The 14,027-nt window shown below is 32.7% G+C and overlaps 1 protein-coding gene across 4 annotated transcripts in view; it reads right to left on the reverse strand.

Moving 5' to 3' along the window:
* INTS6 (integrator complex subunit 6) overlaps positions 1 to 14,027 on the reverse strand; it is a 111,187-nt gene that overhangs the window by 95,504 nt on the left and 1,656 nt on the right. For 3 of the 4 annotated variants that reach the window (XM_014548293.1, XM_014548291.1, XM_005876934.2), the window contains exon 3: positions 13,481 to 13,630. The exons of the other annotated variant lie outside the window; for it this stretch is intronic. In XM_014548293.1, the coding sequence (XP_014403779.1) occupies positions 13,481 to 13,630 (150 nt within the window). The remainder of the gene's footprint in view (positions 1 to 13,480; positions 13,631 to 14,027) is intronic. 4 annotated transcript variants of the gene reach the window in all.

The raw sequence follows: 14,027 nt of genomic DNA on the forward strand, positions 1-14,027 counted from the left end.
ACATAAACAAATTGAAAGAAAAAAACCACATGGTCATATCAATTGATGCAGAGATGCAGAAAGACAAAATCCAACACCCATTTTTGATAAAAACTCTCAGCAAGGTGGGAATAGAAGGATCATACCTCAACACCTCAACATCCATATATGACAAACCCACAGCCAACATCATACTCAATGGACAAAAACTAACACCATTTCCCCTAAAAACAGGAACAAGACAGGGATGCCCACTCTCACCACTCCTGTTCAACATAGTACTGGAAGTATTAGCCATTGCAATTAGACAAGAAGAAGAAATAAAAGGCATCCAAATTGGAAAAGAGGAAGTAAAACTGTCCTTATTTGCAGACGACATGATATTATACATACAAAACCCTAGAGACTCCATCAAAAAGCTACTAGACTTAATACATGAATTTGGCAAAGTAGCAGGATACAAAATTAATGCCAAGAAATCTGAGGCATTTCTATACACCAATAGTGAACTTTCAGAAAGAGAGATTATAAAAACAATCCCATTTACCATCGCACCAAAAAAATTAAGCTACCTAGGAATAAACTTAACTAAAGAGGTAAAAGACCTCTACTCAGAAAACTACAGGACATTGAAAAAAGAGATAGAGGAAGACATAAAGAGATGGAAGAACATACCATGTTCTTGGATTGGTAGAATCAACATCATTAAAATGTCCATACTGCCCAAAGCAATCTATAAATTCAACGCACTTCCCATTAAAATACCAACGGCATATTTCACAGACCTAGAACGAACTCTCCAAAAATTCATCTGGAACAAAAAACGACCCCGAATAGCTGCAGCGATCCTGAGAAAGAACAAAGTAGGTGGGATCTCAATACCAGATATCAAGCTGTATTACAAAGCCACTGTTCTCAAAACTGCCTGGTACTGGCACAAGAACAGACATATAGATCAATGGAATAGAATAGAGAGCCCAGAAATCAGCCCCAACCAATACGCTCAATTAATATTTGACAAAGGAGGCAAGAACATACAATGGAGCCAAGATAGTCTCTTCAATAAATGGTGTTGGGAAAATTGGACAGATATATGCAAGAAAATGAAACTAGACCACCAACTTACACCATACACAAGAATAAACTCAAAATGGATAAAGGACTTAAATGTACGACAGGAAACCATAAAAATTCTAGAAGAATCCAAAGGCAACAAAATCTCAGACATATGCCAAAGCAATTTCTTCACTGATACAGCTCCTAGGGCAGTTGAAACTAAAGAGAAAATGAACAAATGGGACTACATCAAAATAAAAAGCTTCTGCACAGCAAAAGAAACCATCAACAAAACAACAAGAAAACCCACTGCGTGGGAAAACATATTTGCCAACGTCATATCTGATAAGGGCCTAATCTCCAAAATTTATAGGGAACTCATACAACTTAACAAAAAGAAGATAAACAATCCAATCAAAAAATGGGCAAAGGATCTAAATAGACACCTTTCAAAAGAGGACATTCAGAAAGCCAAGAGACATATGAAAACATGCTCAAAGTCACTAATCATCCGAGAGATGCAAATCAAAACAACAATGAGGTACCATCTCACACCTGTCAGAATGGCTATCATCAACAAATCAACAAACGACAAGTGCTGGAGAGGATGTGGAGAAAAAGGAACACTTGTGCACTGCTGGTGGGAATGCAGACTGGTGCAGCCACTATGGAAGACAGTATGGAGTTTCCTCAAAAAACAAAACATGGAACTCCCATTTGACCCTGTGATCCCACTTCTAGGAATATATCCCAAGAAACCAGAAACACCAATCAGAAAGGATATATGCACCCATATGTTCATAGCAGCACAATTCACCATAGCTAAGATCTGGAAACAGCCTAAGTGCCCATCAGTAGATGAATGGATTAGAAAACTGTGGTACATCTACACGATGGAATACTATGCTGCTGTAAAAAAGAAGGAACTCTTACAATTTGCAACGGCATGGATGGAGCTGGAGAGCATTATGCTAAGTGAAATAAGCCAGTCAATGAAGGAAAAATACCACATGATCTCACTCATTCATGGATAATAAAGACCATTACAAACTTTTGAACAATAATAGATACAGAGGCAGAGCTGCCTCAAACTGATTGTCAAACTGCAGTGGGAAGGCCAGAGAGGGTTGGGGGGCAGAAGGGAGGGGAGTAAGAGATCAACCGAAGGACTTGTATGCATGCATATAAGCAAAACCAATGGACATAAGACACTGGGGGGTAGGGGAGGCCAGGGGATTGTCAAGGGCGGAGATAAAAAAGGACACATATATAATACCCTTTGTAATACTTTAAAATATGTAATACTCTTTGTAATACTTTAAGCAATAAAACAAAATTTTTTAAAAAATAAAATTTAAAAAAAAAAGAACTTAATATATCCATTATATTAAATGGATTGGGTAATATTAACTTGGGAAAAATTATTCCAGCAAAGCATGTAATAAACATCTTAGAAACACGACAAAAAAAAAGTAAAAAATAAAAGCCAAAATGAAAACATATTTTCAAAGACAAGTGAAATTATATAGCAATGATGCTGAAAATTAATCTGGCTACAATAAATCACACAGATCTGCCTCTTCTATCAAGATTAATCATCTACTTGGTTTGCTGATTACCAGTAAATCTGCAGACATTACTTTTGCAAAAGTCTGTTTAAGTCATTCCTTTAACCATTATGGTTACTTCCTTCTAAAAACATCCACATTACAAATATGAATATGCTCTCAAATGAATCATTCATACACACAACAGCTGTCCTACCAAATATATGGAATTTGACCATAATATTCTACATAAGTATCTTCAAGACAGCAACTGAAAATGAAAGGGGACTACATAATAAGTGTTACATATTAGTAAAGTTAGTAATAAAGCATGCAATTTAATAAAGGGAAAAAAACTCATGATAAGCACTTGGGAAAACTGAGTCCATTATTTCCCTTATGCTATGGCTGAAGACGAATCTGAAAATAATTTAATCAAATAAATCATAATGTGCGGTTAATGTTAAAGGGCACTGTTTTGTAAAAAAGAAAAAAAAATGTATCTATATCTATCTATATCTATATCTATATCTATACCTATATATGGGTTTTCCATTTTCTAGGAGAATGGGTGATAATCCAATTTTAGTAAGATTTTTTTAGGAAATATTTAAATTTCTCCAAATCCATTACATAGGTATATATACTTGAGCAATGAATTTTTAGAAATTCATTTTTGTTGGTTCCAATTATTTATGCTTGTGCTAAATACCTTCCAAAGTATATATAGATTTTAAATTTTCAAAGTAGATGACATTTTGGGAAACAAAATAATATCCACATATTTGGGCCTACTGTTAAAATTTTTTAAGCCTTCCTAACTATACATATAAATCCAAGGTTCTACCTTAGAAATGAACCTCATGAAAAGGCAGCTGTCATAAATAGATAAAAACAGATTGTTACATATTTCAGATTGCTGCTATAGCTCACTAAAATGGAAGTCCTAAGAACATGACAAGATAACTTTTTTACATCAGGATTTACATCCAACAGACAAATCTTGTTTGGGATTAGATTACATTATCCATTATGGGTTAACAATAAAATATACTCTTTCTACTATTTGACTTAGACCCAATTTTCTGGAGGTAATCTCTTGTTTTTTCTTTCTAGTTTACTGATTTGAGAAATGGGATTGACAACTAAAATTGCAGAAAATTCATAATTTTACATTAGTTATTACAGGCCAAAGTGCATAAACGATCAGGAACCATGACAACTAAGGTATTTCCAAAGGCCAATACATTGTTTTGCTTATTCCTAATAATATAAGAGTACTACAGTCTGCCATGTTCTTTCCAACCTAGCCTTTGTAATATCACCCACTGTGGTTTTTCACAGCCAACTTTTCATAGAACACTGCATATTCAATCATCTTCAATCCCAGTGATTAAAAATAATCTATTATCAAAAGTAATAATGACCTATTGTTTTTAACCCTTCCAGAATAATTGTTTGGATGCTTCCAGTGTTTAAATTCCATAACAGCTAGAAGACTTTGTTGGTGATTTCTAATATCTAATTATGTTTACCAGGTTTAAGACAAAGGGAAAGTATTCATTTAACATGCCAGTATCAATCCTGTCATTTACTAGTTACAAATTATATTACTTAACAGCTAATGCTACAATTACTTTTTCTCAAATAGTCAGAACTGTTTGTATTTCTGCAACACACTTTTTCAGATGCTTTAATCCTTCCAAAGACCTTTACCATAAGTCCTGTAGCTTTTTCTGGGCAAAACTATGGATAAAATATATATATTACAATGTCATACCCTTTTAAGGCACAGATAAGAAAGGCAAGAGTCCATAGAGACTAGTGGTAAGACATTACTAGGCTGATATAAATTTGTCCTTTGGTTACAACTAAACCTCTTAATTGTAAGTTAAAATAGTTTATGAGCAACTATCTCAATATATCGATAATCAAAGTTCAAATCATATATGCCCGAAAAAAGAAATACTGTCACATAAAAAAATCTTTCCTAGGCTTATCCTGTTATTTTTCCGCCCCCACAATAAATCTACATTACAAACAATAAAGGGATCATACACTTTACATTTGACCTTTCTGGACAAAAACCATCTCCCTTCTCCCTTATCCCAACTATCACCTACTTAAATTCTAAAATATACTATTACAAAGCCCTAGAAATTGACTTGAATCTAAATTTCCTCAAAGAGGCTTAAACCCTTTCTCGCTTTGAAAATCAAAAACCTTTTTTAATAAAAACACTTTTATTATCTGTTTTTGAACAAGAAACAGATTTGAGGGGAAATAGTTTTGTAATACCAACAGGAAAGTATTTCTGGAGCAATCTATAGCGATTCAATTCAAAACCAAAAGCCATTGCATTCTCTATGGCAAGATATTTTACTTTAGCTGGACCTACTGAATAGCTAACTCTCGGTCCCTGTGATGAATTATGAAACACTTTTTATTGTTTTTTTCTCTCAAAGTTTTCAAATTAGAAAGCTTTACCCTATTAAATGTTTACCTTACTATTCAGGATGATGATGAACATCATCATCATCTGAATTTCTACCCTGTACCAAGCAAATACTTTGCTAGGTAAATAACAAATATTATTTCTACATCGTTGAGCTTGCATTTGGGATTCCCAACAATAAAAAGTCTAAATAAAATTTTTATAAAATTATATTAAAATTATATATATATGTGTGTATATATATATATATATATATACACACACACATACACATGTTATTTCTAATTCTTATAAAAATTTTCAAATTTGGTATTATCACCATTTTGTGGATGGGAAATTTGAAACTCAGTGAGGTTAAGGGACTTGTCAATATAACAGAAGCTAGTAAGTGGCAGAACCAGGCACAGTCAGTTCTAATGAAGCAGTTCTTTCATTATCACACTGCTTGTTCTAAAAGGAACTGGATAAAATACTCTATGTAACCATAACTCCAATTTTTAAAACTTAAATAAAAGGAAAGTCACAAAAATGATAATATGTGTTAAAATAATAAATTATGTTGTATATCACCTCATCTTTACCACAATCCTGGCAAGATAGATCCTTTCATCCCATTTTCCTAATGGGGAAACTAAAGGCTGAAAGGTTACAAGACATGCCAGAAACTTACAGGTGGAGTAGGAATTCAGAATCAAGCAGGTATTTCTGAATCTTAAAAAACAATGATTAGAGATTTTCAAAATTACCTTACATGAAAAGAAACATAATAGTTAATTACAAAACTTTCCAAGTAAAAAGTTACAATTACAGCACTAATATTGGCTGGTGTACTATAACGGAAAAGTCAATTAACTGACTAGGTTAAGAGCTCTATATTAATTAACTACATCAGAAATATAATAATCTATGAAATAAAGTCAAAAGGTGCCATTAAAAAAAATATACATATACTAATATATATATTAGTATCTAGGCTTAAACTAATGTTGGTAAAATAAAAAAATCCTGTCAACTGTCCTCCAAATTCATTATTTTTTTCCAAACATGGGAGTAGGGAGGAAATTCATCTGAATCTAATAAACATTATTTCAATAGTGTGTTACAAGAAAGATTAAATATAATACAATGGCAAAATGAAATGCCTGGTATTCAGAGGAACTGAAAGAATGTATATTTCATTAAAGAATTATAGATATACCCCAAAAAAGGGCGCAGATCTACTGGTTATGCCTTTAACTAAAATGTATTCTTAAATATTACATAAACTACTAATAAAATCTGCATAACTACTCCATAACCAATTGTAATCTTTAAAATATTTCAGAAATGTGAATTAAGCATTTTAACTTCTCTAGGCGTTACTTTCTTTATCCATAAAATGAAAAAAGATGGAGTAAACGTCTAACATCACTTTGACTTCTAAAGCCCTATGAAACAATAACCATAATACTTATAGAAAGGCCAATGTAAAGTACTGTCAGTAGATGCAAAGTTCAAATTTTTTTTAAGAGTGTATACAAAAATTCATTAAACTTCAGACTTAGGATCTATGTACTAAGTTGTATCTCAATAAAAGTTCAGTATTTTGTTTATGGTCTGGAGACCATGCTTAAGTTAAATAGATTAAAAATAAGGCTAAACAAAAATTAAATTTATATAAGGAAAATTTTTTTAATTAAAAAAAATGAACATGACTGGTTTATGTGATTTAAAAAAAAAAAAGCCCACCAAGATTATAAATTTGGGTGAAAGATTATGATGGCTAAAAATAATTTTAAATATTTAAGAAAATCTCAAGTTACAAAATATTACACAATCTCTTTGAAGAAACCCATGACATGAACATGGACAAACTATCCTTTTAGCTAATTCTGAGCACAAATGATCTTAAATCAATTCAAAATACTTGAATAAGTGAATTATTTCATTCAAATATTAGATTTGTTGCCGGCCTTTTAATTTTCAGTTGTACATAGTTTAATACATAATTATTGACAACCTCTTACAAGAAGGAAAAATAAAATTCTCTTTGAAGAAGCAGAACCTATTACTTTTGCCTTTTGTACTCATTCCTTTTTAATAATTTCTAGTTAAGAATGCAATGATATCCTTATTGTTTTTCATTTTCTTTTGAAAAATCATGAAAGGGTAGTTTTTGTTCCTTTAGAAAAGAAATTTGGAGTGTAATATTATGAAGAAAAATTATAGCAAGTGTTTTAAAAAAATAAACCTTCACATTTTTATTTCAATTACCACCTTTAAAAATAACACTCAATGGAAAATAAACCATATCCATTTCGTTACTCTGAGCTCAGTCAAACCTTATTAAAATATCCCTGATTTCCCAACAGATGTGCTCCTCAAAGCTTCCTTATTTAAATCTCATCTTAAATGCACTAGGGGGAGCTCCCTCTTTGAAAGAACCCTAAAGCATGTGTGTCCCTTTTCTAACTTTAATTCCTGCAAAATAATGATTTACGTGCTGAACTATTTATGTCCAACTTTTGCTTAACAAATTTTTTTAAATACTAGCCCTATATTTTATCCCTGTTTATCAATTGCCATTATGACAACTTTCACCAAGTTATAGTATTTACTGCACTGTTTCCCAAAAAAGAATACAAAGCCCAGAAAAATATACATTTAATATACCACTAATAGATTTTAAACCATGTAATAAAAATCAGCTTAACATGTCACTAGATTTTTATAATTGTAATCTCAAATTTTAAACTGAAAAATAATAGAAAACTAGAGGGAAATAAGCTAATCTATTAATGAAAAAAGTATGCTGCTTTGTGCCTTACTGAGCACTTCATAATTTTTAAAATACATTTTACTATACCACCCCATTTAACCCTCTCATCAAACCTCTCATTGATTTTATAACAACAGTACACTGGCTTCATTAGAATACGAAGCAGCAGAGAGACAGGGTAGTAAAGTTAACTGTCCAAAGTTACAAAGTAATGCAAATGTTGAGGTCAGAACTGGGATTCAAATTTTCACATTCCTGGCCATTCCTCTTCTTTTACACAATTAAATAAAGATGGAGAAAAAACATTTAAGCAAGTTTTACTGTAGAGTTCCCTATCAGCTAACAATAAATATTAAAAATAATTTTAGGAGGCTAAAAAGTTTAAGGACTTACCAAGACCTTTAAGTGGGGAAAGGACAGTCTTAACAAATGGTGTTGGGAATACCAGATGTCCACATGCAAAAGAAAGATGTTGGAACCTTACCCTACACCATATACAAAAATTTACTCAAAATAGATTGAAAACTTAAATGTAAGACCTACAACTAAAACTCTTAAGACAAAATATAGGGGAAAGCTTCAAAGACATTGGATTTGTCAATGCTTAGATATGACACCAAAAGCACAGGCAACAACAAAAAATGCTGATAAATTAGACTGCATCAAAAATTAAAACTTCTGTGCACCAAAGGACACAATCAATAGAGTGAAAAGGTAACCCCTGGAATCTGAGAAAGTATTTGCAAATCACATTATCTGATAAGGGAACTCCTACAGCTTAAAAAAAAGAAGAAGAAGAAAGAACAAAGGTCTTGAATAGACATTTCTCCAAAGCCAATATACAAATGTCCAACCAGCATATGAAGAGATGCTCAACATAAATAACAATGAGGTAAATGCTAAAAAACCAATGAGCCCTACCCGGTTTGCTCAGTGGTTAGAGCATTGGCCTGCGGACTGAAGGGCACATGCCCAGGTTGTGGGCATGCAGGAGGCAGCCAGTCAATGGTTCTCCCTCATTATTGATGTTTCTATCTCTCCCTCTCCATTCCTCTCTGAAATAAATAAAAATATATTATTTTTTTAAAACCACAAAACAAAACAATGAGATATCACCTGACACCCATTAGGATGACTAATCTGAGAAAAACAAAATAATAAGTGTTGACGAGAATGTGGAGAAACTGTAATTACTGTGCCTGTTAGTGGAAATACAAAATAGTGCAACCGCTATGGGAAGCAACATAACGGTTCCTCAAAATTTTAAAAATGGCAGTTCCTCAAAAATTTAAAAAGTTTACCATTCGATCCAACTGCACTTCATGGGATATATCCAAAAGAATTGAACACAAAACCTTTCACATTTGCATACCATGTTAATAGCCGCATTATTCACAATAGCCAAGAGGTGGAAGCAACCCAAGTGTCCATTGACAGACGAATGGATAAGCAACATGTGGTATGTACATACAATAAAAAAATTATTAAGCCTTTCGAGGAATGAAATCCTGACATGTATGGACCTTGAGAACATTATGCTAAGCAAAATAAGCCAGTTGAAAGAAGACAAATACAGTTGACCCTTGAACATGGAATTGAGCTGCACAGGTCCAATTATACTTGGTTTTTGTTGTTGTTTTTTAATAAATAAGTACAGCACTGTAAATGTCTTATAATTTTCTTAACTTTTTTTCTAACTCACTTTATTATAAGCATACAAGATATAATACATATAACATACAAAAATATGTGTTAATTGGCTGTTATGAGTAACACTTATAGTTAACAGTAGGCTATTAATAGTTAGGTAGTGGGGGAGTCAAAAGCAGGGGTAGGTGTCCCTAACCCCAGCATTGTTCAAGGGTCAACTGTACTGTATGATTCCACTTATACCAGTTATCTTTAAAGCAGTCAAATTCATAGAGACAGTAAGTAGAATGGAAGTTGTTAGAAGATGAGAAGAGGGAAAATGAGGAGTTACTACTATTTAATGGGTACAGAGTTTCAGTTTTGCAAGATGAAAAGTCCCAAAGACTGGTTGGAACAATGTGACCGAACTATACTAGTACACGTGAAAATGGTTAACATTGTAAATTTTCTTATATGTTCTTTACCACAATTTAAAATTTAGGAAAAATATTCAGGCACTGAAAAAATTTACCAAATACAATTCACCACTGTGTTTCCAGTTCATATTCAGCATAGTAATAAGTTCAAGTATAATAATCTAATTTTCTTTTGAAAAGATGTCTATAGTCAATACCAAACTACTGTGAATACATTTGTTGATAGCTTATGGGAAACCAAAAACCCAAATGGGAATCAAGTTTTCATTACTTGACCTACCAACATTAAAAGAGGCCTGTATTTTGTACTATCTGAATATTAAATGTGTACTGCTTGGGTAAAGGAGGAAAAACTCTACCTGCATTTTCTGCAAAGTTCACCAAAAGTTCTTTATGCTGAAGAATCAAATTATTTAAAATTATTCTCCCTAAGATTCATTCTATTTAATCTTATCTGAAAGCCACCATTTTCCAATGAAGTTTACACTCAAAAAATTAAATACATATTACATCTCATTTTAGGGTATTGGTCCAAGATTATCTTCACAGAGGGGACACGGAGTAGTAGTAGGTCAGGTACCATTCTAAATCCTGAAATAACCTAACCAGTACTAGTATAATGAGTTGTAGGAGTATGGAATCAGTCTAGTGACAAAAATGATGAATTACAGGCTAGAATAATATTTAACATCTGAATATAGCTGGAACCGAACTTAAAAAAAAAAAAAAGGGGGGGGGGGGGGGGCAATATTGAAAACATTTCAAGAAAACAGAATAATTTGGGACAGTATGAAAAATAAACCAATCTACATATAAAACTTCAATCAGACTTCTCTAACTTTAGATGTGCCCTAACTTTAGAAATTAAGTTCAAATGTTCAGTGGCTCTCAAAAGATCAGCATTATTTTTGAAACTCTGGTGAACATGTGAAAAAAATATATATTGAATTTAGCTGCAATGATAAGCAATTTAATAAGGAGCTGCTATACTTAAGGAAAAGATTTGACTAGAAGCTACACATTGTTCCATGACTGTAGACATGGTACTGATTATCAAAATTAAATATTTATAAGGACTTCTAAATGCAAGGAGTATTTTTAGTGGGATATCCAAAATGCTTGAAGAAAACATTCACCAAGTATCATTCTTTATTCTCAGCTACTCTATAGAGGCCCTGCAAATTCGTTAGTATCCTAACTAATATCTCAAAGATGTTTTACTTATAGGTATGCTAACTAAATTAACAGATGCAATATAGATATTAAAAATACTTTTGGCTATAGAAAAATCACATACGTACATGTATGTGGGGAGAGCAAGTTTGCAGTATCTATGCCATACGTACATACACACACACACGCCCACATTTATGCTGAAGAATCAAATTTAGATATTTAAGAAAACTTAGAAACTTAAAAGGTTTTCAGATGCTCTATAAAATCAAGCATCTAGCTGGCCTTTCCTCATTTCCTTCAATTATTGTGATTATATACAAATATTTAGTAGTGTGGGCTCCACAGATGCTAGCATAGAGGGTGATGAAAGTTATTTATGTAAAAACAGGGTAAGAGGTATTCCACAGAAAATAGGCAGATACAAAGTACTTTTACAAAGAAAATGCATGAACTATATTTTGTGTTAATTATTTGAGACATCCAAAATTCTTCATAATTTACAATTTATAATTGTAAATGTATACTATCTAAATTAGCAAAAAAAAAGTCTTATGATGAAAAATATAATCTGGAAAGATGTTTTCTTCTCACTGAACACTTTACTCGATCATTTTCATTTTCATTTTGAAATTGTGGCTTCCTAAGTTAGTTTAATACTAGTATCATTTTATGTGCCAGCTCAGGACTTAAGTGTTAATATCTCTCCTTGCTTATTCATCAAAAAAACTGAGAAATATTATTCCTTCCCCTTGTTGAATTAATAAATCCTAACATGCAAAAACATCCTAATCTCCAGGCTTTTCTCTTGGTCAAACTGGTAACAGCACAGCTGGACCACCTTCAACCTCAAACTTTCTGTAATCTTTATGGACAAGAACTTAAGTGATCTCCAGTGGAAGATGGCAACTGGGAAAAAAGAAATACAGGTTTAAATTACAAATGTCCTCAGTCTCTCCATTATAATCAGTTTTTCTAAGGAAGCACCCTAAGCAATATTTTTAATTAGCTTGTAGAAAGTAAATGTGTCTAATTGTCTTTCCCACTTATGAAATGTAATGCAGAAAAACAGGAAATCAATAGTTCTGCTACATACTGAAAACCTGACAACCAAAAAAGGATAACCAATGGCAAGTTTCAAATTTTTTTTTTGATCTAAAAGAAATTTAGACCAAAACCTTAAGCAATGAAAGACTGTTTAAGTACTACAAATAACAAAGAAATATGAAAGAAAAGGAAATCCATTATTTTACAAAAACAAACTAAAAAAGTCCTGGTAAATCTGCCTAAAATACTGAGTTGCAAAATAAAGCAACACAGAGAAGGGGAAACAAAAACATTAATGTGGTAGGAAAATACACATTTACTTAATTAAACAATGGGAATCCATTTAGATAAAAACAGAAACAAAGTGACTCTGAATTCCAAGGCATACTAAATGCTATATGGCTAAGTTACTCCTAAGAAGTAAAATGCAAACATTTCTAAACCAAGGGAACAATTCTGTTTCTTTCTATATAAAACAACCACAAATTGTAGTAAGGTTATTTGCCCCTGAAATTTGTGAAATTCATAAAAACTGAGGCTCATGAAACTTGAGAAAAGAACAAAATGTATACCTAAATATATCATTGTGGTAATAGTGCTTTGCACTACAGCATAAAAATTAAACTCCTTGGATTTAATATTCTTTTATGTGTAACATAAAACATTTTTATTTTCCAAGCCTGAAATCTCAAAAAGTTGTAATAGATTGCTTTACATTATTCCATAGTGAACCATCATGTGATTTAAAGCTCTTTCTCACCTTCAAACAGATGCAAGCAAGTGCAGTAGATGGAAGAGTGTAGGGAGTGGGGTAAGGGAGTAAGGAAAGGTTCTTTCATATTTTCAAACAGCCTCTCTCCCAAGGTTTTAGAATAAAAAAAATTAAAATAAATTTTAAAAAACCACCTCTGGACCTGCCATTTAATTCAGAAATTAAGAATTCTTCCTGAATAATTGCTTATGGTATAAACTTCAAAAGCTGAGAAATCTTAAATGTATTCAGCCAGTTATTGCACTCCAATGAAAATCTTACCTTTCATAGTAGTTGTACAATATAGTTAAATTAAACCCTGATATAACAAACAGAATAATTTCCTGTAACATTTTTTCTAGCATAGAAATGAAGACCACTAATCAACTAGTGTCTGTACTGAGTGTGATGAGGCAGGATATTTATCTATTTATGTTAGTGCAAGGTAACAAATATATTTTAAGATGAAAAAGAGGACTACGTATAAAACATATATAGTATGGTCAGAGTTTCATTTTTGTATTATGTGCTTGTTGTATTTTAATCCAAAATCTTTTGTACTGTATTTCATGTTATATAGTTTTTGGACTGGACTGTTTTTCCACAAAAAGAAAAATTAACTGTTTTCCACCTTAATATTCAACCTACCTGCCCATAGTTGTCTATGCCAGTTACTAATCTATTTAAATTTAATAAATCAAAAGCTGTCCTTAGGGATTGGCCAAGAGTCGTAAGTCCTTCAGCCTGAAGGTTTTTCAGTTCATTCATAAACGTTGCATGGTTTTCTTTCCATCCGGCCTAAAAAGAAATATGTAAGAACGGTTTTTTTCACTATTTAAAGCCATGTATACACAAAACACCATTACAATCTGTAGTTGATCAAACAGCTGCTTTGCTTTACACTATGGTTTGACTAATGTGTAATTCTTATCACCGCTGAAGAAACTCTCCTCCGAAGGTGGCCAAGAATCAACCTGCCTGCACCACAGCTTTGGGCAGCCGAACTACTTCACAACTTCCCTGGGAAATGTACTCCCTAACTTAACACCCAAAACGTGGGGATGTAAAGTGCTAGCGGGAAGCAGGCGTGGACAGGACTTCTGAAGTTCACCTCCCGCTGCCCCACGACCCGCGGCCTCTCGGGAAGGCTCCTAAGATCAAGCCCCGCAGCCCCCCGCCAGGCTGGCTCGCCAGC

The sequence above is a fragment of the Myotis brandtii genome, unplaced genomic scaffold (genome assembly GCF_000412655.1).
Source record: "Myotis brandtii unplaced genomic scaffold, ASM41265v1 scaffold500, whole genome shotgun sequence".
Lineage (NCBI taxonomy): Eukaryota > Metazoa > Chordata > Mammalia > Chiroptera > Vespertilionidae > Myotis > Myotis brandtii.